This window comes from Danio aesculapii, chromosome 8 (genome assembly GCF_903798145.1).
Source record: "Danio aesculapii chromosome 8, fDanAes4.1, whole genome shotgun sequence".
Classification (NCBI taxonomy): Eukaryota; Metazoa; Chordata; class Actinopteri; order Cypriniformes; family Danionidae; genus Danio; species Danio aesculapii.
The window spans coordinates 22,031,518-22,057,625 of record NC_079442.1 but is presented as its reverse complement, the minus strand read 5'-3'; the positions used below and the strand labels follow the sequence as shown (position 1 = coordinate 22,057,625).

At 33.0% G+C, this 26,108-nt stretch overlaps 1 protein-coding gene across 2 annotated transcripts; it reads left to right on the top strand.

Moving 5' to 3' along the window:
* c7a (complement component 7a) lies at positions 1 to 25,775 on the top strand. 2 transcript variants are annotated; one of them, XM_056463408.1, is made up of 18 exons: positions 1 to 106; positions 282 to 340; positions 1,976 to 2,078; positions 2,186 to 2,327; positions 3,999 to 4,152; positions 4,271 to 4,409; positions 6,064 to 6,207; positions 8,570 to 8,813; positions 8,897 to 9,013; positions 9,189 to 9,355; positions 10,994 to 11,222; positions 13,323 to 13,494; positions 16,999 to 17,086; positions 17,180 to 17,312; positions 18,893 to 19,081; positions 19,199 to 19,289; positions 21,064 to 21,248; positions 22,835 to 25,775. In XM_056463408.1, exons 1-18 carry the CDS (start codon positions 101 to 103, stop codon positions 23,017 to 23,019), a joined length of 2,547 nt encoding a protein of 848 aa, XP_056319383.1. In that variant the 5' UTR covers positions 1 to 100; the 3' UTR covers positions 23,020 to 25,775. The 2 variants fall into 2 exon arrangements, with proteins under 2 accessions (XP_056319383.1, XP_056319382.1); XM_056463407.1 differs by having other exon boundaries at positions 19,196 to 19,289.
* The last annotated feature ends 333 nt before the right edge of the window (positions 25,776 to 26,108 follow it).

Here is a 26,108-nt window from a genome sequence, read left to right as displayed (position 1 = left end):
TGAGATAAGACTCGGATTGGGAGGGTTTCTCCGATTATGTTGTGGACTGTATAGACAGACAGCTTGCAGAGAAATGTGCGTGCTGCTTTAGATTGCTACAATGAAGGTAAGTACTCTTAATTTTTTAACCGGTATCTAAAAAGTTGTGCATTATTTGAACATGCATTGATTATAACGCAAATGATGCCCTTTAGTGAAAGTGTCGAGTTTAATGCAGTTTTACTTAAATGCTATTTTCATTCAGAACTGACTTATTAGGAGAAAAACTTGTTTGTTCTCAGTGTGTGTTTCTGCATGGAGTTTTTCTTCTCTCACTGTTGTCTTCAGCATCAATTACACAGTAAGTAACATTTTTGCATTTATTTTTCAAAGTCTGTTGCATTATCTGTCCTTTCACAGTAGCTTTTCATAGCATATTATGAAGTGTAAATATTGAAGTTGAGGCTTGCATGAATCTGGTTGACAGCAGAGAGCACAGGCTTTCATTGAGGAATAGGTTACATAAAAAAGTACTCATAGTGTAAACTTTAATTTGAACACACTTACAGGTGCCCTAGAATGCATTGATACAATATGTTAAATTGTTCTCTGCTACAGTGCATCTGGAAAGTATTCATAGCACTTCACTTTTTCCACATTTTTTTATGTTACAGCCTTATTCCTAAATGGATTAAATTCATTTATTTCCTTAAAATTCTACACACAATACCCCATAATGACAATGTGAAAAAAGGATTTTTTTTAAACTGTTGCAAATTAATTAAAAATAAAAACCTGAAAAATCACATGTACACAAGTTATCACAGCCTTTGCTCAATACTTTGTTGATATACCTTTGCAATGCATTCTGGTCGTGGTAGTTTGTGTGGTGTGTGTGAATTTTTTCCCGCGATCTCTGGTTTTAGGTCACTGGTGATCATGACAATATCAGTTTGAGCCCAAATCAGTCAGAAAATGATAGCTGAACCTCACGCCTGCTTCTCTAAAATAAAACCTGACAAGTGTCTTTCACATATATTCAGAATTAGCATGTGTAAGTAATATGAATCGTTCACATATCTTTTGCAAGTTATTTGAGATGTAGAATGCAGGGAAAGCGTCCGCATAGAGACACTTGCATCGCTGCTGAAGATTGTGGGTGTTTACAGCGGTTTGACGGAAAAATATGAATTTGTAGCTAAACTGTTAACAGTGCCAAACAGCATTTCCTGTTGTTTACATCCTTGTTTACGTCCTCGGTACAACATATTGCTAACGTTAGAAACTGTGCATGTAATAGATCAATTTTAACAAATAAAAATACTTACAGGTTGTGGCTCACAGTCCACAGCTTCTTTTATTATGGTTGGAGCTGCTCCTTTGAGGAATTTTAGCTGAATTCAGCACTGAACTGGGAGAGATTCTTTAAGCTGTTCTTTGTCAAATGCTAGCTGTATATTTTTTTTACAATTATCTGGAACTAAAATTATAATTAAATTGTAAGCACATCTCTCTTAGTGTTGTGGCCTTTGGAAACCCAAATACAGAAACAGAAGAAGCTCTGTGGAAATAGCAGCATTTGGACAGCATTTTAGCTTTCTCTGCTATAACATTATAGCACCTCTGGCCACGCCCCTTTGTTGCGCTTGGTTTATGCACAGAGTGGATGCGTGTAACTTGAAGCATTTATGATCTCATTCAGAGATGTTGTTTATGTTCACAGTTGCATTACACATCAACTAAAGTTTAAATTATGATATCGTAGTGGACCACCCCTTTAATTACAGGAGAATGAGGAAACAATTGTGTTCGAGGCTCATTATATGTCATTTCCACGTACTAAATTCTAAATTCAGCTAGGTAAATCACGATTTTTATTTTATGGCACCTTTAAAGTTGTCTGAATGTTTTGGGTAAATATAATCAATTGCGTAATTTTTGGCTTGACTGTATTCTACTGCTAATAACATGATTCATTGAGTTGCTCCTGAATCAGTGCAGGGTCAGTGAGGTCCATCAGGTCACCGTCTGAACCTGTGCATTGCCTGTGGGGCTCCTGGTCCAGCTGGTCAGCCTGTGATCGCTGCTCCAAAACACAGGTGGGGCTGGTGTTGATTTTTGATCTGCTATTGGATAACATTGTTTATCAGTTTTCATCAGTCTTGTGCAACTCCAATGTGTGTAATGATATGTGTGGTGACTGCAGACACAGATCCGCTTCATAGCAGTCTTCTCTCAGTTTGGCGGTCAGCCTTGCACTGGAAGCTCAACTCGCACACAGACATGCATTTCGACTCAGGTCTGTCCCCTAGAGGAGGGATGCGGAGGACGTTTCCGATGCCAGTCTGGTAATTGTTTTGATGTTTTTCTGTTTTTTTTTTTTGTTTTTTTTTGTGTGTTTGTGAAAGTGATTAAAAAATAAAAAGTTAAAAAATAATAATAATAGACTTCCCCATACAATACTTGCTTAGTTGACGGATTACATATAATCTTCTTCATTAAAAATGTAACACTTAAGTCCTTAAAGGAAAAAAAAATCCTGTCAAAAAATAAATAAATAAAAGGTCATAAAACGGTCATATATTATTTTGTTCCTACCAAACATATAACGACTTTTATTATATAAATCGCAGCTTGTTTACATAAACAGTGGTGTTTTTTCCATGCACTAATTGTATGGTTTTAAATCTTACATCAGTGATTAGAAACAACATTTGAACAATATTTAATTCACATTACAAAATCTACCTCTCACATACAGATTTTTTAGTATCTACATTCAAAACAAACTCTGATATCAATACCATTGCACTCACATGATCATAACTACATAATCTGAATTAATTTGGCTTACACTGCTCAAAATCAGAAAACAGGCATTTGGTCCATAAGTCAAACAAGAGAAAATGAAAACAAAATAGTAGAAGTAAAATAAAATTAAATAATTAAATTAAATTAAATTAAATTAAATTAAATTAAATTAAATTAAATTTAATTTAATTTAATTTAATTTAATTTAATTTAATTTAATTTAATTTAATTTAATTTAACATTTAATTAAATTAGCTCCTGTTTCTCCCACAGTCCAAAGACATGCAGTATAGGTGAATTGAATAAGTTAAATTGGATATTTCCCAGTTCTGTGTTGCACCTGTAAGGGCATTCGCTGTATAAATTGCTAGATATTGCTGGATAATTGCTGAACCTATGCAGGATAAATTGGCAGTTCGTTCCGCTGTGACAACCCCTGATGAATAAAGGGACTAAGCTAAAGGAAAATGAGAGAATATAATGAATAAAGGAATGAATATTTTTCTAACAAAATGGAAGCCCACTAACCCTTTAACTGCCCCTCCAAGAAAAAAGCTATTAAAAAAATGTTTGGATTGCAATTTCTAACTCCTAATGTCGCTAGTTAACGCAATCAATAATTTTTTTTCAACACATCCTATAATTTCTAAAATATCAACATCTACCTACATGATATGAAAACATTAGTTTTGCTTTTCTACGTTTACCATGAAGTGACAAATCCACCATTTGGTTGAGCATGTTTTTGAAAGAATATTACAAACATACTAAATATTTACCAAGTAGGCACCAAGTAACATCTTAGAGGGTAATATGTCAAAAAAAAAAATGCTAACCATGCCAATTTTCCTCAAAAAGAGTTCACATGTCAGGAGTGATTTCCTTGTTTTTTCCTTCAATGGTAGAAGCAATGTTTTGACAAGTGCTGTTGATTGAGTTAGTGACAGCTAGTGGATATTTTGTTATAACATACTTCAACTAGATGGTAGAGATGGCTTAATCAGGTTTAGTTAAGTTAGATACTCCTCTCAATAAGATATAGTCAGTCAAAATATGGTCAACCAGTGGTCGAGCAGGCAGTTAAAGGGTTAATAAGGGATGATTTTTTCTTCTTCTTCTTAAATGTTACAGATTAAGTACATTTGCAAATGTATTTTACCTTTAAAATAGGCACTGAATAGTTTATTTTTTTCTCTTTTTCTTTCAAGGGAAATGTATCAGCCTATCTTTAGTGTGCAATGGTGATCAGGATTGTGAGGATGGTTCAGATGAGCAGAGATGTGACAGGAAACCGATCTGTAAAATCTCTGAAAAGTCTATTCTGGAAAAGCCTCCACCGAATGTAGAGATCACTGGTCAAGGGTGATAAGACCCAATGATATTATTTGTTTCCCTCATATTCAATACAATTATACATTCATATACACTCTAGACTCCTGTGTATAAAGCCACTATTAGCGTGTGTATGTTTGCACTACAGGTTTGACGCAGTGAAGAGAGAAGCCAGAGGAACTGTCATCAACACTAAGAGCTTTGGGGGTCTGTGCCAAAAGACCTTCAGTGGAGACCACAAAGACTTTTATAGACTTCCTCAAAGTGTTCTCAGATATTCTTTCCAAGCAAGTGAAATTTGATCCTTTACTGTAATAAAGAAAGAGTTACATAATAATAAGAACAATTAATAATTTTAAATACTAATTTTGACTTCAACTGTATACACTCGCCGGCCACTATATTAGGTACACCTGTCCAACTGCTTGTTAATGCAAATTTCTAATTAGCCGATCACATGGCAGCAACTCAATGCATTTAGGCATGTAGACATGGTCAGGACGATCTGCCGCAGTTCAAACTGAGCATCACAATGGGGAAGAAAGGTGATTTAAGTGACTTTGAACGTGGCATGGTTGTTAGACGGGCTGGTTCTATTTCAGAAACTGCTGATGTTCTGGGATTTTCACACCGCAACGTACAATCTCTAGGGTTTACAGAGAATGATCTGAAAAAAAGAAAATATCCAGTGAGCGGCAGTTCTGTGGGCGCACATGCCTTGTTGATGCCAGAGGTCAGAGGAGAATGGCCAGACTGGTTCTAGCTGATAGAAAGGCAACAGTAACTCAAATAACCACTTGTTACAACCGAGGTATGCAGAAGGGCATCTCTGAATGCCCAATACTTAAGGCGGATGGGCTACAGCAGCAGAAGACCACACCGGGTGCCACTCCTGTCAGCTAAGAACAGGAAACTGAGGCCACAATTCACACAGGCTCAGCAAAATTAGACAAAAAGGATTGGAAAAATGTTGTCTAGTCTGCTGCAACATTCGTATGGTAGAGTCAGAATTTGGCATCAACAATATGAAAGCATGGATCCATCCTGCCTTGTATCAATGGTTCAGGCTGGTGGTGGTAGCGTAGTGGTGTGGGAGATATTTTCTTTGCACACTTTGGGCCCATTAGTACCAATTGAGCATCATGTCAATGCCACAGTCTACCTGAGGATTGTTGCTGATCATGTCCATCCCTTTATGACCACACTGGACCTACCTTCTCATGGCTACTCCCAACAGGATAACACGCCATTCCATAAAGTGCGAATTATCTCAGAGCAGTTCCTTGAACATGACAATGTACTGTACTCAAATGGCCTCCACAATCACCAGATCTCAATCCAATAGAGCACCTTTGGAATGTGGTGGAATGGGAGATTCACATCATGGATGAGCAGCTGACAAATCTGCAGCAACTGCATGATGCTATCATGTCAATATGGACCAAAATTTCTGAGGAATATTACCTTGTTGAATCTATGCCACAAAGGATTAAGGCAGTTCTGAAGGCAAAAGGGGGTCCAACCTGGTACTAATAAGGTGTACCTAATAGTGGCCGGTCAGTATATATATATATATATATATATATATATATATATATATATATATATATATATATATATATATATATATATATATATATATATATATATATATATTGGAAAAACTATTTTCTATCACAATTTTAAGTTACCATCTTGCAATTTATACAAAGTATTATGAGTTTTTATTTTTTATTTTGTTGTTTTTAGTATTCTGTTTACATTTACCAATTTGCTTTCCAGAAATATAAGTTTATTTCATACAACTTCAAATTAACGTCTCACTATTCTGACAAAGCCATCAATAAGTGAAAACATGTTACCAATTTTAGAGCAGAACCTTTCTATAAACTTTTTTGTCAGTTAGTTTATCTTTAGTTTAACTTGTTTTGTGTTTCCCAGGTAACAGCAAAAAACGATTTTACAGATGAGTCCTTTGCCAGTTCTTGGCACTACTTATATCACTATGAAAAACATGAAAAAACAACAGGCACAGACTATGGGCACGATGATTATGTCTTCCATGATGAACTATCACAGTCTAAGGTACTGTATACTACAGATTTGTACTTTCATGCATTACATTATTACCTTATGTTGCTTTATTCATTATCTCACAATACATCCTGAGTTAGGACTGAGCTCTGGTTATTTAACTACAATCCCAAGTCAGAAAAAGTTGGGACAGTATGTAATACACAAATAAAAAAAGAAAGTAGTGATTTCTAAATTTACTTTGACTTGTATTTCATTGCAGTTAATACAACAAACATTGTTTAATGTGTTCCTTATGATTTTTTTCATTTTTAATTGTCAAAATAAACACATATTCCAATTTTGGTTCTTGCAACACATTTTTAAAAAGTTGGAACAGTAAAGCATTTACCACGTATGTTGCCATTCCTTTTCACAATACTTAAAAGACTTTTATGGACTGAATACACCAAGTGATGTGGTTTCATGTGTAATTTTTGTCCCATTCTTCCTACAAACAAGTCTTAAGGTGGGCAACAGTATGGGGTATCTATGACAGACCCTGGCTTTTGGACTTGTTGCTGGTAACAGTCTGAATGATCATTTTCTTCTTTGGTTCAGAGCACACAGCATCCATTTCTCCCCAAAAAATCCTGAAATACTGATTCTTCTGTCCAGAGTACACATTTCCACTGTGTGATGGTCCATCCCTGATACCTCTGAGCCCAGAGAAGTCGATGGGGCTTCTGGACACTGTTAACATAGGACCTTCTTTTTGGCACAGTACCGTTTCAACTGGCATTTGTGGATGTAACTAAGTATTGTAGTACTTGACAAAGGTTTGCCAAATTAGTTCTGAGCCCATGTGGTGATGTCGCTTATAGACGAATGACAATTCTTGATGCAGTGCTGCCTGAGTGATCATGGTTGTTGATCAAAAAATCATGGTTGTTCAGCTTAGGCTTGCGCCCTTGTCCTTTAAGCATTGAAATTCCTCCAGATTCCTTGAAACTTTTAATTATGTTATGCACAGTTGAAGGTGAAATATCCAAAAGTCTCCCATACCTTTCTTTGAGTAGCATTGTTTTTAAAGATTACAATACTTTTCATCCTCAGCCCATCTTTGCTCCTAAAGGACTAGACTTTTCTTGAATGCTGCTTTTGTACCAAATAATAATTGCAATTATCTGTTGACATCATCTGTTTCAAATCACAACGTTATTCAACAAATTTACCTGATTACTAGCCCTAAATTGCTCCTGTCTCAACTTTGTTTGGATTGTGTTGCATTTTAAAACAAAACAGCTTTATAACAATACAACAATACAACAATAATTTTGAAGTGAATTGACAGAAGTGCTGAGAGATAATGCAAACATACAGTATTCACATAATTATGATTAGATGATTCTTTACTGCTTATTGTTTGAGAGTGTTTGGTTCTGTTTATTTTGTTATTAAATGGGGTGTGACTTTGAGAAAAATTTCACCAACTTGCTTTTTGCTTTTGTTTTTTTGATCAAACATACTTCAGTACTAACAGTCTACATAACAAAGTTAAGTCAAAATTAATTTGAATGTAATTAATTCATAGAGCGAAACAGAATTTTGATTGCATATAGCTTAATTCTTTGCTAAATCAGTTTGCTCTCCTTCCTTGTTATTAATTTAAACATTTACTGTGAATTTCAGTTAACTGTGGCCAAACGTTCATTAAAAAAAATCATGTTTGCTGCTTGTTTAAACTGCTTATTTAATATGAGTTGAAACAACATAATTCTTAAGTTGTTTTTGAGACAACCTAATTGTTTTATTCTCAATCCATTTACATTTCAAAAAACAATTAAGTTACTTAATCTATTTGTGTTGGGACAACATCAAGGAATTGAAACCCAGCATTTAACAGTGTACTGTATAAAAAGTCCAAATCACATTATTAAATAGTTGCTTACTTAAATCTAAACAGCTATTTTTTGTTTACAGTACAATAATAACAATAAAATGGCTTAGAGATTAATTATATGTAATGCATTAGCAAGTCTGAAAATTAAAAGTCATATACTTTTTAAAAGTCATTAAAAGTCATATACATGTGTGCATATAACCCATTGTTTTTAAATCTTAAAATTATAACTTTTTTTTTTTAAGAATTTTTAGTTTGCATCTTACAATCCTGACTTTTTTCTCTCTCCATTAGACAGAAGTTAAAGCATGATCTCTAAGTTATAAAATATTCTGAATATTCTGAGTCTGAATAATTTTTAGGTATTTTTAAGTACCCACAATATTAGTATTGTGCATACTTATCATCACATCATATTGTATTACAGACTAGAATTTCTGTATTTGTGGTGGCTTTGAATTATTTTGATATCATCGAGAGCAACACAAGCCAACACATTGAAATAAATGTGAGACTTTGTTCACTTTTCAGTCCAAAAATCTGATGATTTTAAAGAGTGATGTGGAAGTGGGCCAGTTCAAGAATCAGGACCCAGAATATCTGCCACTTTCAGAAGACTTCTGGAAAGCTCTGGTGGCACTGCCTGTTGTATATGATTACGCTGCCTACCGCAATGTGCTGGACAGATTTGGCACCCACTATATTTCAGAAGGCACTCTTGGGGGCCATTTTAAATTATACCTGATGGCCAGCGAAGATGTTATTTCTAAACTGAGTAAGTGTCGCACATGTTCGATTAACTTTAGATAAGTGTTTGATATTCTAAATCTGCCCAATGATTTATTACTTTCTACACAGAATCTGAGAAAAGAGACTATGAGGATTGTGTCGTAACGAGCCATTCAGTCATGTTTTTTATTCGGTGGTCCACAACATCTTGCACGATAGACACTCTTGATAAAAGCGAACCATTTTGTAAGTTTTGTAGGACAAATAAAGCTAAATAAAACCATCAATTCTTGCTTCCAGTTTTAGGAAACTATGACTTAATAGAATTATTATTATATATAGAATTTTATTACAATTATGCAATATATACTCTATAGAGCAATGTGTTGTACAGTGACATACAATTCTGTGTCCCAAACAGATAGAAGCATACCAGAAAATGATATGAAAACAGATATCATTGGTGGAGATCCTGGATTTATTGCAAAACTGTCAATGTTTAACAAATACGCTGAAAAAGAGAATGCCAGGACCTTTTCCCAGTGGTCTGGTTCACTGAAGTACTATCCACGCATCATCAAATCCAAGGTTGGTTTGGAAACAAATGTTAATATTTGGTCATTTTATACATAAGAGGTTGTTAACAAAATAGAGAGTCTAATCTTTAATAATCAAGAGATATAATGCTAATGAAATACAGCCTTTTCAGGATTTTTTTTTAAACAGTTTAAAATTATAGTGACGCATTGGAAGATCTCATTAAAAAATATTCATGCTTTTTTAGAATCACACACTGTGTGTACACTATACATTTTGCAGATATCAGAATGATTGTTTGGGAAATTATAGGCATGTTGGTACAATTGGCCATATGAGTTTATTTGCAAAAATATATATATAACTCAATGTTACTTTCAGATATTGTGTTTTTTATGTTGTGTATTGAAGAGTACAATAGCAAAATAAATAAATAAATAAATAAATAAATAAATAAATAAATAAATAAATAAATAAACATGAATGATGTAAATTATTGGAACTGAACTTGCATGGTAATTTCCAGAAAATTAAATTGAGTATTGAAGCTTTGAATTACCTCGACCGTCAGTGAATATGTTCAAATCCATACTTACATCCACATTCATATCTGCTTGTCTGTCACGACGTGGTTTGTCCGTTTTGTGAATGAAAAAGGGTTAGTATGCTTCATAAAAAGGGTGTAGTTTCTGTCAGCTTAGCGTTTTTGATAATATATTATTATATGATAATAATAACGCGCAGGTTATTGTATGCTTCATCAGCTCTCCTTACGCAGGTTATTGTATGCTTAATCAGCTCACTTTACGTTTACGTCAGCTTAATATACTAAGCTAGAAAAAGCGAATGATAAACTATTACACTAATAATAAACTTTTAGTTAATAATAAGTCATCCCAGGCACAGCTCAGAACAATGTTTTGTCTAATTTTTATAGTTTGTGTCAACTATAGTCGTGTAATAAGCAGGATACAGTATCATCAGCCCGACTCAAAGTGATGGTATTGAATACTATCTTATTCGACAGTATCTAGCAAACAAGTAGGCTACTATTTGCTAAAAATAAATGGTGACACTTTAGGTCACAATTGATGCTATTAACTACTGGCTTATATTATCTGCCTATTAATAAGATATGAACTGTTCATTAGCAGTTATAAAGTATATTCTTATTTCGTGGCCCTAATCCTACCTAAAACCTAAACCAAAATTCTACCTTACTATCAATAAACAGCTGATTAGTAGTTCGTTTAGCTAGAAGTCTTAATTAATGGTTTGTTAATACGCTGAATTGTGACCTTAACTAAAGTGTTACCAAATAAATAAATAAATAAGCAGAAGTAGCCAATGATAAGTACCACTGGAATAGTATCTAGCATAAAAAATAGACGTCGCTGTGTCTTATAAATTAAATGTTAAAACAGCTTGCCACAATTTCGGTATACGCTATATCAGAGGATGAAGTCATCTTGAGTATTGTGGATCCATATTTAAGAAAAAGCGCATACTGAAAGCCTGAAAGAAGTAATGTGACCTATTTTCCAGAATACATTTAAATAAAGAACCATGGATTTGATAAAACAATTGACTATTAACAAGCATACGGTAGAAACAGGAATTATGATTTGCATGAGAATGTTGTATGAGAGTTGTTATGAGACTGAATGTGTAAATTTGTGATTTGTGCAGCTCAGATCTCTACATGAGCTGGTGAAAGAAGTGCCGTGTGCAGGGCTGAAAAGGTTTCTCTTAAAGCGTGCAATTGAGACATACCTCACAGAGAAACACTCATGTCAATGCAGAGAATGCCGGAATAATGGGCTGCGTGTGCTGGATGAAAACGTCTGCAAGTGTGTGTGTAAACCGGGAACTAGAGGCCAAGCCTGTGAACATGGGACGCCATATGATGAACAGCCAGGTATTGAAGTTAGGAACTAATAATATTTATTGAATACATATCAGCTGGATTAAGTAATCAGATTCCAAAAATGTCATACCTGCGATTACTTTTGATAACATCTATCATTTTAAGGCAATTCACTGCAGGTACATAGGGTGAAACAAAAAAAAAAAGTTATGACCATATTTCCGCTGTTGATTTATTACATTAATAATTGCAAATAATTGTCTGCAACATTCATTTTGATGGTCCATTTGAGTATTAGTAGAGTGTCTGCGTAATATCTGTTGATATCGCTCCTTCAACAGGCATTTAACTGACTATAAGAAACTTTGCAAGTGCATGTCAACTTACACTAACCCTAACCCCAACCCCAACCTAACAATCTATTTATAATCTAATGAGAATTAGTTGGCATGTAGATGCAATGTAACTAAATTCAACAAACGGACCATCAAAATAAGGTGTGACCCAATTTTCTTTGTGGTATTTCTAGTTTTTTTTTTACTTGTATGTTTAAATCTGCAAATGAGGCATTCTTTAATTAAACGTGTGCTTATTTGCACCGATCAACACAATCTGAACATTGTATAAAGTCAAACTCTTGTTTCATAGTTTTCATATTATTGTCATGTCATGCTTTTACAATTTTTCAGAATATACTATATGAATATAAAATAATACAAAATAAAAAAGTTAAGTGTAAAGTTAAGTTAAATGAATGTATACCATAAAGCAAATTATAATAATAATTATTCCTTACATTTACATTTTCTGGACACTCAAAGCACTTTACACAAAAACGCTTTACACATAACAGTTTAAGATTATAGATATGATCACATCTTTAATATTGGCATGAAATAGATGTTAAGATAGCCCTTTTTTCCCATATCATGACGTACATCGGATTGAAACGGTCCTGAAATACGGAAAAAAAATAGGACAGTGTATGATTTCATTCTTTGGATCATTGCAAGATGGGCGTTACTAACAAAATGGAGGAAGACTGATAAATGTCGGAAATCCAGGCAAAAACTAGACCTTATAGCCCCTCCTTAAAGTACTGATAGCCCCACCTTAAATGCTTTCCATGTGACCAGAAGTGAAGAAAAGGGAAGGTTATGGTATATGGTCAAAGTTCATGAGGACAAATACATTTTTACTAAATAATAGACTACACAGTTACGTCCTTTATAACATAAACTACTATATACATCTCAAAATAAGAAAAGTATTTTGATTTTATCTTGGCTTTAATGTTTAATGCGGCTGAAAGGGAGACTTATAGTTTAGAGCAGGAAAAATAAACTCTATTTGAGAAAACAGCTTTTTAATATATGCACTGCAATTGAAATTTACAGACACAAACTGCATTAAAATAAACACAATTTTATTTTGAATGTTTTCTTTTCATAGACTTCAATGACACCTTATTTAAAAACCAAAAAAAAAAATGTTTGCCTGCAATGTCTTGTCTTAAAAATCTTAAATTATATCTTTAGTTAACTACATGAGGGCAAATTATTTACACATTAGTGGTGAATTACTTATCTTTCTTTCTTTCTTTCTTTCTTTCTTTCTTTCTTTCTTTCTTTCTTTCTTTCTTTCTTTCTTTCTTTCTTTCTTTCTTTCTTTCTTTCTTTCTTTCTTTCTTTCTTTCTTTTGTTGTTCGTTTCTTTCTTTCTTTTGTTTGTTCGTTTCTTTCTTTTTTTCTTTCTTTCTTTCTTTCTTTCGTTTTGCTTTAAATATTTACACGACATTTAAATGACCTTGTGAATGTCTTCATTCTTGATTTTACCATTAATACTTTGGGAACAAAGTCGTGCCTAAAACATTTTATTTTAATTAACTGAACTTTTATAGTCATCTCAACTTCACCTAATCAATCAAACTGACCTAAAATAATAATTAAATTTTTATATAAACAAAAAAGTTGAAACTTGAAATGAATTGAAATGACTGAGTAAATTAGTTAAAGTAACAAACCGTGTTGACCTTTTGAAATACCTTTTTTTTACAGTGTCAATAAATTTTAATAATGAATAAGGACAATAATTATGCAAGTTACTAAACACACAACCAATTGTCTGTAAAATTGAACTTGTTGTGTTTCAGGAGTGATTCACGGAGACTGGGCCTGCTGGTCTTCATGGAGCAGCTGCAGTGGAGGACAGAAGAGCCGCAGACGCTTATGCACCCGTCCTGCTCCTTCAGGCGGCCGCGACTGCCTTGGGAACACTGAAGAGAGGACAGCCTGTGAAGATGAAGAGGAATTAAACCACCTGCGGTGAGGAGGGTCTACAACCACTTCAACATGAATATAATGTAGGCCTATAACATCCTTAACATTATTAGTGGGGTATTATGTGTAAACAAGGGGTGACAGCAACGTAAAAAAAAAAAAAAACAATAAAACTTTAAAAAATAAAGAATTATGCGGTTATTAGCAACATAGGCGCATTTTGAAAACATAGCCCTATATACGTTTTTGGAGATCGTGAATTATGTAGCCTGAGCTACGTAAGGCTGCATTTCATTTTTAAAATGAACGCTATTGGGCGGTATGATGCCATTCCTTTATGCGCTTACCAGCTGACCGCTTACCTCCGCATGAACAGCTTTCCCGCTGTTACCAGTTTGTCCCATTAGATCGGCGGACTTGATACGCAGAGAGGAAGGAGTTGACCATGACAAAGGGGTTCGAGTCAGGTGAAGAACAGTTCCAGAAAGCGGGTAAGACCAAAACAGAATCCAAAAAATATTATAAACAAGTAAATAACAGGGTGATAAAGTTGTAAAATTTGAAATCGTGGTAAAAAATCAGATGAGGGCTTTTCTTTTTCTGGATTGCTTTTGAAAACTTGTTGGTTGGGGTAAGGGAAGTGGGTGGGTAGGTCAGTCAAAACAATTGGTTGGGTTTAGAGAAAGAGGAGGGTTTGTCAGTCATTCAATCATTCAAACAGTCAGTCGACAGCCGCCTCTGGTGGGTTTACGTGAGAACAGCAGGCACGAATGGAACTTGCAAGAAAAATTTTAGATCTCAAAAAATGTACACAGTGGCCTCTGGTGGATTCGCGAAAACAAAACTGCAAAAAAATGTAGCTCCTGGGATGTATTTGGTGCTCTCCAGAAACGCTTATAGAGGTATGTTTTCAGAATCAGCCACCAAATGGGTTGGTTATTAGGGTATTGCTGTTGACAACAGTCGTTATTTGGCAAGAGCAGACCTGGAATGTTGCAACTGACCAATCAGATTAGAGCATTTTAGGGAGCTATGCAAAATACAAATACTTTTCAGATTTTGTGATAAGGTTTTTACAAATATAAGTGTGTGGAATCATTCTGCAAATTACTAAATATAAGAGAATGTAAAAATGGCATGCTTTTTCAAATATTTCCCAAGTGATGTTTAACAGAGCAAGGACATTTAAAAAAATACTTGCTATTATATTCTTTCACTTCTTATTTCTGTTAGTTTTACTGTAAATACTTTTTAAAATATTTTTAGAAATAATAATTTTGAAGGTCAGTATTATGAGCCACCTAACAGCTGTTGTCCAATGACTTGCTAACGTAATAAAACGAAATAATGTCTCTAAATCTACTGTAATGTACTGCCATCATGGCAAAATAGTTATTAGAATTGGTTATTATATAGGTAAACTATTGTGTTTAAAAATATTCTCTTTCTTTTTTATTTCTGTTAAACATCATTTTGGAATTATCTGAGAAAGAATTTAAACTTCACAGAAGGACTAATAATTTTTATAACAATTAATAAAAAATAATTATGGTAACATTATTATAATAAGTATAATGAATATGGTTAGCAACGTCGCCTCACAGCAAGTGAGTTGCTGGTTTGAGTCTGGCCTGGGCCAGTTGGCATTTCTTCCTCAAGTTTGTATGTTCTCCCTGTGTTCACGTGTTTTTCCCACACAGTACGTGGGTGCTCCGGTTTCCCCTACAGTTCAGACATGCACAATAAGTGAATTGGGTGAACAAAATTGGCCGTAGTGCATAAGGGTGTGTGAATGAGAGAGTGTATATGTGTTTCCCTGTACTGAATTGCATATGCCAGAATAGTTGTCAGTTCATTCCGCTGTGGCGACCTCTGATAAAAAAACAGACTAAGCCGAAGGAAAATTAATGAATAAATGTATTTTGATTAAATATAAGTAATTAGAAGCTCAGTACTGTAATGTTAAAACATGTTGTCCTTGCTTAATGGTTTTGTAGAAACAGATACATTTTACTTTGTAGGATTATTTGATTTAAAATAACATGTATTTGAAATAAAATAACAACAAATCAACTAAGTCCCTTGATTATTATGCCGGAATGAAAGTATACTTCCTAGTGATATCGACCTAGAAAACAGAAATTTTTCATTTTCCATCCGATTTTGTACACAAAGTAACAACAGAAGTGTCAAGATTTAAATAGGAAAATGATCTAAATCAGATGTACTAATGCCAAAATGAATGTACATATTTATTTATTTATTTATTTATTTATTTATTTATTTATTTATTTATTTATTTATTTATTTATTTATTTATTTATCTAAACACTCCATATGATTGTGTATTTTAAATAGGCATTAATTTTATAATTATTTATATTTAATATATTTTTATACATAATATAAACATATTATTTTTATATATTTATGTTTTATTTAAAACTCTTATTTTTTTACTTTCATTTGTTTTGTTTTAACTGTATGTAAAAATATAAGAGTGGTTGCTTATATATTTATAGGTAAAGTCAAACTCTAAACTTCCAGTTCTCATTCTGTGTGACATCAAACAATTTCCCTTCGCAAAGGATCATGGGTGCCTGAAGTGTTCATCAGTTGTACCCTTCAAAATGTTTCATTCCGAAGGGCCCTTCGAAGTGACGATATACAGTTGAAGTCAGAATTATAAGCCCTTTGAATTTTTTTTTCTTTTTAAAATATTTCTAAAATGATGTTTAACAAAGCAAGGAAATTTTCACAGTATGTCTGACAATATTTTTTCTTCAGGAGAAAGTCTTATTTGTTTTATTTTGGCTAGAATAAAAGCAGTTTTTAATTTTTAGAAACCATTTTAAGGTCAAAATTATTAGCCCCTTTAAGCTATATATTTTTTCGATAGTCTACAGAACAAACCATCACTATACAATGACTTGCCTAATTAACCTAATTAACCTAGTTGAGCCTTTAAATGTCACTTTAAGTTGTATAGAAATGTCTTGAAAAATATCTAGTAAAATATTATGTACTGTCATCATAGCAAAGATAAAATAAAATATAATCAAATAAATCAGTTCATAGAAATGAGTTATTAAAACTATTGTGTTTAGAAATGTGTTGAAAAAAATATTCTCTTCGTTAAACAGAAATTGAGAAAAGCTAAACAGGGGGCTAATAATTTTGATCTTAACTGTATATTCCATTTGGAATGCACTGTGAATGTGCATGGGATCCTGCATGCACATAATTTCATACACCTGAATTATTTTGCGCGCACACACATTTACAGCTTTGTTCGTATGCATGAACTAAATGCAAGTCTTTGTACACTAGACCCCTGGAGATTGGCTAATTGGATTTAAAATGGTAAAACTCAACTGTTTAACTCTAGAAGATTTGTAAAATGAGCCTATTTCCAAAATAAAGTGGTGTTTCTTTAAGGCTATTTTTAAGAGCAATTCTGAGACGTTTTATATACCGTGAATGTTACAGTGCATCAACACTGCCACTGTGTGGAAACTCACTGACTTACTGATTCTGGCCTGTTTTCAGCTCAATGGAGCCTCACTGCTTTGATGATTCAATTAAACCCAGGGAAAGCTGTAAAACGCCGCCCTACCTTCCTAATGGCTTTGTTTTGGTAATAATGATTATATGAAACGTTCTCTATTCTGATGTTGTTAAATGTGTTTTTGTGATGTGTTACAATGTTATTCTCTTGTGTCAATTGCAGTATCCTAAAGATGTGTATCCGGTGGGAAGTAAGATTGAGTATACTTGTATCGAAGGCTATCATTTGATTGGTAATGCTATAGCTAAATGTCAAGAAGATCTGAACTGGCTGCAGTACCCAGTGGAGTGCAAAAGTAAGTGTGGAAATGAGGTTTTTGTGCTGACGTTTTCGGCTACTCCTGATTTTAATTTAATTTAATTATTTTTTTTTTTTTTGGTGGTGTGTTTATTCAGTCGGTCAGTATTGAGGATGTTGAAAATTTTAATTCTTAATTTATTATAAATCACATAAAAATTAAATATTGGATAATACAGATGATTATCAGTATTATCACTTAATATTGTATCTGAAATATTAGATTACCTTAGATTACTGAAATATTAGATTAAATTGTTTATAATAATCATGTTATAAATTTAACTCTATGCATATAATTATTTGAAATAATTAAACATTTTAGAGAAACCATGTTTTTTGTGAAAAACTTTCAGATGTTTTTAATTCAGAGGAATATTATTTAAAAATAAGTATAATAATCATAGTTTTGTAAGATGTGTTTTATCATATATTAATCTTTTTGTTTATTTGTGTTGTTTTAATGTTTTAAAAATGAGAACACATTCAGTTTATAAATATTAAAAAAAGTTAGTATTACATCAAACATTTTAATATAGCAATGTATATTATCACAGAACTGTTTATAGACATACAATATATAGATTCGGTATATATTTGAAATACTATTTTTTATTAGAGCATCATGGTGGCGCAGTGGGTAGCATGATCGCCTCACAGCAAGAAGGTCGCTGGTTCGAGCCCTGGCTGGATCAGTTGGCATTTCTGTGTGGAGTTTGCATGTTCTACCCGAGTTCGGGTGGGTTTGTTCTGGGTGCTCCAGTTTCCCCCACAGTGCAAAGACATGTGCTATAGGTGAATTGAATAAGTTAAATTGGCTGTAGTGTATATGTGTGAAAGAGTGTGTATGGGTGTTTTCCAGTGTTTGGTTACGGCTGGAAGGGCATCCGCAGTGTAAAACATTTGCTGGATAAGTTGGCAGTTCATTCTGCTGTGGCGACCCCTGATTAATAAAGGGACTAAGCCGAAAAGAAAATGAATGAATGAATGAATGATTGTTCATTAGTGAGAAACTTATTTGAGATCATATATTAATCTAAATAAGGAATTATATATATGTATATATATATATATATATATATATATATATATATATATATATATATATATATATATATATATATATATATATATATATATATATATATATATATATCACTTTTTATTGTTATAAAATGTACAAAACATTTCAATTATGTAATATAAAATATATAAAATAAAATGATAAACAATATTTTATGTTTATCATTTTATTTTATATATTTTATATTACATAATTGAAATGTTTTGTACATTTTATAACAATAAAAAGTGATATATATATATTGAAATTGTATTTATTGTTATTTTTATATAAAAAAATCTTGCTGCCTTAAATTTTTTAATTGAATTAAATAAGCTTTTCTGGTCATCTCAACTTAACTTTACATAACATAAAAAATCTAGTTGACATTCGATTATCTTATTAAGTTAAGGTACAGTAACATAAGGTAAAAACAAAAATATTTGTTGTCATGACTTTTTGGCATATCATTTTTTTTGCAGTGTATAAAACATATTGCTTTTTAATGTCTGCAGAAACACAATGTGATCCTCCTCAGCTTCCTCCAGATGTCACCGCAAACCCCTGGAAACTGAACTATAACATCGGTGAAGCCATCGCTCTCTCCTGTCCTGAAGGCAAAGTCAAAGAAGGTCTGGATGAGATTCAGTGCAATGCTGGCCTTTCCTGGTCACCACAACCAAAAAACATCAAGTGTCTCACAGGTACAAAACTCACCCTCACCCTAATCCATTTCTACAGCATTTACTCAACTGTAATAGGAAGTGGAAAATCATTGATGCTTAATAATAATTAAAATAAAATGATGTTGTTCACAGCAGTATTAAGGCCGACGGTTGCGACAGTAAAATGCCAGCCATGGGAGAACCTGGCAAAGGACAAATGTGTGTGTAAAGTTCCTCACCAGTGCAAGTATGTTCACTAATGCTCCACAGAGAAACATTCATTCATTCATTCATTCATTTTCTTTTCGGCTTACTCCCTTTATTAATCTGGGGAGTTAGAATGCAGAATCACAGCAGAATGAACCGCCAACTTATCCAGCACATGTTTTACGCAGCGGATGCCCTTCCAGCTGCAACTCATGTCTGGGAAACAACCATCCACACTCATACACCAGAGACAATTTAGCCTACCCAACAGAGAAACATCTTTCACTTAATTTTCTTTTATCTGATTGGATAGTTAACCTAAAATAATAAAACTTCTGTCATTATTTACTTTAAAAACTTATGTGAGAGTCTTCCCTCTGTTGAATACAAAAGAAGCTATTTGAAAAATGCTGGTAGCTGGGACCCATTGACTTTCATAACCATTTCTTTATTAAAAATTATTTCCAAATTTTTTTCGACTACGAATATAAATGCCATCAACCAGCATTCTTCTTTAGTGTTCAACTGAAAGAAAGAAACTTACATAGGTGTAAAAGTACATTAGGGAGAAAAAATGTATAAGGTAATTTTCATTTTAGGCGATCCCTTTATTCATTTTAATTTTATATTATAATTTTCTACCCTAAAAGTAATGGCTCTGCCAAAACCTAAAAGTCTTAAAGTAAAAAAAGTAAAAAAAACATGGTATGTGTTTGTTTATAGGACCACCACAATACAAGTTACAATCAAATTTTTTCATCAATGCCTCCTCATCCAATGATTCCAGCATATATTGCAGGTTAGTTAAAATAAACAGACATACATATTTGTCCTTTGTAGTATAATTAAGAGCACTTATAGTCAAAACAATTGTGAAGTGAACCCCCTACCCCCTTTTTTGCAGTCCCACCATGTACAAAATTATATTCATTTTCTTTTCGGCTTAGTCCCTTTATCAATCTGGGGTCACCACAGCAGAAAGAACCGCCACAAAACAATATATTAATTAGATTTGTTTTTCTATAGTTTGGTACCATAGATTTTGGCTCATTATCATGGGCAAAATAAACTTCAACAAACATGCTTCATATTGACCATTTCAATATGGTAATGTCATTGGCCCTTGAACATTTCCTGCTTATTATCATTCTATATCATAACTGTAATAAGAGGCAATTCAATCATATTTTCACATGAAACAGCTGTCATAACATTATTTATCAATATGTGGACCTTTTTGGATTCTCAGAAGCTATAGAAATTAAAAATATAACAGAAAATACATTAGGACCAATGTTATTGTTTACATTCTTCAAAATGGTCTATATAGTGTACACTGTATATTGTTCCCAATAGACACAAGGTTACTACAGTAAATGAATGGTAAAGTAAAAGTTTTGATTTATGTAACAATTCACACCATTTACTACTGGCTAATTACCTGCTTATTATTAAGATATGACCTGTTTATAACTATGATCTTATTTTACATCCATAATCCTACAATCCTAATTTATGACAATATCTACAGTAAACCAAACTACTAATTTACTAATTATTAACAAAGACTATAGAATACACGTGACTATAGAAAAGACGTGTCACTAGTATAGTTTTGAATTTGGAAAAGTGTAACGTCAACATGGCGAATAAAGCCCACCTTCTAGTACAGGAGTCAAACAGCGATCGATATAGACTGACGATTGTCAAGACTTGATCCATGACTTTCCATCAACAGTTACTCGGTGGATTGTGCTTGGATGAACGCTGCTATTGGCTGTAGTGATCTGTTTTTATTTTTCTGTCCTTCACAGGTCTTCTTTAGAAGTGTGTGTGACTGATGAGAAACACGGTCGGACACAGAGGCTGAGTGTGTGTAAAGTTCAGGCCATGCGGTGTCTGGGTCATCAGTACAGCCTTGCTGAAGACTCTGCCTGTCAGTGGACAAAACCATCAACCAATGACTGTACACACTGCACACTCGGAGAAACGTGCGACGGTGAGAGACCAAAATAACCACACAACATAGCGGGATTTAAGTCAGTATGGGGTTAGGAACATAAGGAAGGGTATTTTTTTTTTTCAGCAAAGTGTGGATGAACAGGAAATTCAGTTTTGGATGATTTCAGAATATATTAGGATTCTTTTTTTATGTTAATAAGTCTCTTATGTTGGCCAAGACAGAATTTTTTTTGATAGAGTAACAACATAAGTATTGTAAAATACTTTTATAATCTGAAATAATTGAAGAATTTAGATGCAAAAACCTCTAAATGCTGTCTAACATTTCATCTAAACCGAGCATTTTTAACAAGCTCCTGTGTGTATTCTCAGTAATATCACTTTTATGGCAAATAATAAATCACTTTACTAGTCTTTAAAATGAAATATCTCTACATAAACAAAAGAGGCTGAGAAAAATGTTCATTTTCAATGGAAATTTCATACGGCATTTAGAGGTTTTTGCATCTGAACTCTTCAATGGTCTATTATTTGATCTCTGGGATTTCTAATTTTAATTCAACGTGTTTGAGTAATATGCAATTTAAATAAAACATTCATGGTGAAGACATTTCTTCCAAATTGAAAATAGAAATGTCACTAAAAGCTATTTTTTGCATGATTTTTTTTGTCACAAAAATAAATAACATTTTAAAATATACTAAAATATACTAAAGCTATTTAAAATTATTATATTTCACTGAATTACTACATTTTTCATCAAATAAATGCGGTCTTGTTTAGCATTAGAGACTTATTTCAGAATCAAAATGAATAGTATTTATTTTTCAAAATCTTTGACAATAGTAACTTAGTAAATAACATAAATAACACAGCATAAAACATTTTACAACATAAATTACCCACCCAAATGTAAATGTGACGTAATTTGTTTTATCAATGTAAATCAATGTTTTTCAAACTTCACATTTTAAAGCGACTGAATTTCATGAACAAATGATGAATGGTTCTTCAAGTAATGCTTGGAAACTGTTCTTTTATTTAAAAGAAACCTTCAAAATTCCTAATCGAACTTGTGGCATAAAAATGTAAAATCTTAAAATAACTGTATTCTGATATGTGTCTGTCTTTCTGAATTCCAGTGGGCATATTAATGTCAAGACGGCATCAAAAAAACACATCAAAAATTGCAAATCGATATCATGCCAAACCTTGATGTCCATTTGACATCCACACATTGATGCCATTTTGACCACCAAAAAATCAACACAAAAATTAATATAAAACAAGAAAAGTTTATTAATCTGAAAGCTTCAATTTCAAATTTACAGCAGATTTTGTATCCCTGCCTGCAAACTAACGTGATGTCAAAACAACATCAAATTGACATCTAAAATTGGGGTCAAAAACACATAAAAAATCGGTCACAAGACATTCCTGTAATAGATTTTTGATGCCATTTGAAGCCATTTTGACATGAAGGTAGTCATCTGACATCAAAATGATTAGCATTTTAGGCGTGTTTTTTTAATGTGGTTTCAACATTAAGGTGCCCGCTGGGATGTAGTTGGGAAAAAGTAAATTATTCTGCAATGTTTGGCTTTAACAATTGTGTTGTTGTAGAGCAAACGAACAGCTGCCGTTGTAAGACGAGTGAGGAATGTTCATCTCCGGACACCTGGATCCATGTGTGTGCTCAGCAGGACAAAGCGTCTGCTCCAGTGACCATGACTGAGTGTGAGGCGGCCATGAGGAAGTGCAGAGGAGAATCCATCCACATTGTCAGCATTCAGGCCTGCCAGTCATAAACGCAGAGCCTCACTGACAAATTAAACATTCAGACCACAGTTTATGGTGAAATGAGGGTAGCATTTCTGTATTCGCTTTCTTAGGCTAACAAAAGATTGAGGCAAAATCCCTATGAGTTTGCTTAAGAAACAATGAAATAGTTTGACAGGTGAAGTTGATTGTGCTTCTTTTGTTATACAGAAAGTTTGGACAGAAGTACAGTATCAGTAGCATCAGTGACATTTTTGTAGAACAATCTACATCACCCTTGTTCCCCCCAAAAAATCCAACAGAATTTGTAAAATGGCTTTGGATTATTGCAGAAGATAAGCTTTGTGACAAATAAAACTCATGAAATATAATGATAATTTTGACAAAAAATGTTATTTTTATTTTTTTAAATACAACAACACATAATAAAACAAATTACAAAGGTTTTTCTAATTAACTTAACTAAATTAAATCTATGACATGTTATATGAAACTTCCCTCTCCCTATTTCAAAGTCACAATGTTTTTAAATAATCATAAAGATTTTAGAAAATAAATATAATTTGGAAAACAATGTATCTAAATATATCTTCTATATAAAGTACTGAAAAGTCCATTTAACCCCCTTATCCACAGGGTAGTGAAACTTCAAGAAATATGAAAATGGCTTCTCTCTCTCTTTTTTTTTTTAAATAAGAAACTAATAGAATATCAAGTTAATGTATTCAAACTGCAGGTAATGCTGTGTCAACTTAAAATTAGATTTAAAAAATCAGCAGAAACAAATTAAAAATATATAGTCACAATTTAGTGCCACCTTCAATCAATTTTCAACAACTATTTCAATATTGAAACATTATTTTCCCTTAAAGTCTGAGTAAAGGAATAGTTTGCAAGAGTGTAGTCAAACACAACAAGAATGCAGACTAGTGAGTTGTTGTTTTTTTTACCCCCATTTATGGTTTATTGGAAGCGCTTCGAAAATTACTACAGCAATTTTATTATATCATGTATTTTATTACGCATAAACATGGTAATATCTTGAGCTTATATTAACAACAGACATATATTTCAACCATTTAAGAAAGAAAAAACTAGACAAATAACTCTAAAATGCTAATTCCTTTTTCCAAATTTCTAAACAAAAATACAGCATCCTTTCTGCAGTCCAGTCATCAACATTTTTGGTCTGCTTTCCCATAAGACTAGTGTGTGATAAAATTGTTAGTTTTGACTATTTATTTACACAACAGGGTTATTTTTGCGACCTGAAAATTTAATCGCTTTCAAACTTCAAGTATAATGTAATATAATGATAATTATGGAGTCAATCTAGGGCCATATATACTTGTAAAATAAAAGAAAGTTTTATGAACAAAAAATAAAGTATTGAGCAAAAAGATATTAAATAAAAATTGTAAAAAATAAATAAAAACAAATCTCCAAAAATCGCAAAGCAAAAATTAAGTTTTGAGAAATAAAGATAAAATTTGCTAACAAAAAATAACTGCAAATAAAAATCAGGCAGTGCAAAAAACAAAAATATTTACAATTAAAAAATATATATATATATTTATATTTGCAAAACATTTTTATAGCATTGCCTTTACAAACCCCGTCTAGTCAATTCTAATGCTCATTTTGATTTGCTTGTCAGTCATGCATGAGTTTGCAATGCTGTTTTCATTTTGCACTTCACGTTTCTGCACGTTTCACTTTGTGGCCCTGATTTGACAAGGAGGTGGAATCAAGGAAATTTGGGTGTTTACAGTAGGCCCAGACCTGCCTCCATTTAAGCAATGTCATCACCTGGAGACACAGTATCACCGAGGTGGTCTTACAGCTCAGTAGGTCCGGGCCTGCCGTAAACGCCAAGTTCCCTTGACTTCGCCCTCTTGTCAAATTATGGCCACATTATGAAACACACAGTAACATGAAGTGCAAAGTGAAAACAACATCGCAAATGTACAGTAAACTAAAAAGCATATCAAAATGAGGCAATGCTATAAAAATGTTTTGCAAATATATATGGTTTTTTTTTAGCACTGCTTGATTTATATGCAGTGCTTTTTTTGTTTGCAAATGTAATTTTATTTCTAAAAACTTAATTTTCCCTTTGCAAGTCTTTATTTTTGTTAGCAAAATTTATTTTTATTTCTCAAAAATTCATTTTTTGCTTTACGATTTTTGGAGATTTGCATTTATACATATATTTTTGCTCAATACTTTATGTTGTTTGCAAAACTTTGTTTTATTTTGCAAGTATATATGGCCCTAGCTTGACTTCATAGTTAATACTTCTCCCAGTATAAAAAAAAAAAACATAAACCAACTCATAATCACCAGTAAAGGTCATCAATTTGCTTCTGGAAATGAAGTCTGAAAGGCTTAGAGGCTGTTCAATGGTGTGCAGCTCACTGATTTTTCATGTGCGTGATGATGACACATTGATTGTACAATAACTGAGGCTTCAAAATAAAATGTTTTTACAATTTTAAAACTTAAAATGTTTTTAAGTGTGCAAATATGGAATCAGCATGTGTGCGATAGCACTTGTCACAATCTTGATTGTTTTTACCCTTCACTCTGTCAAGAAATTTGCATGTGATTAGCAACATAGTGCTTCAATACAAAGTAACATCGCCATCTACTGGCCTGGCATGCATAATACAGAATTGATAAGTTTTTATGTGGATTTTGTATGCAGAACCTTTCTGAAATGCTGTTTTTTGTGCATTGTTGTTATGTAAACAATGTACAGACAAGAATAAAACTTAATAACATATCTTCTCCATCCTCTATTATTTGCACCCCCCCCCCCCCCCAAAAAAGTCTTCCAGTAGACTTGATCTAGACTTCTACTAAGCTCAGAACAGTGTCACATTGAGCCAGATCCAGAAGTCCTGCCAAACTCCTGACAACCAGCCCAGACTCCGCCAACAGCTTGTCCAGCGTCAGCATCGCAGCCAAATAATTAACCTGAAAACCATGTCTGTTCCTATAAATGCCTTTTTTTTACACCCTCCATTACTGCTTCAACATTGTTGTGAGGAAGTAAAAGGCTAGGAACTGCTGCCAGGTGCAAATTTCACAGCATCCCTATTAATGTGCAAACAAA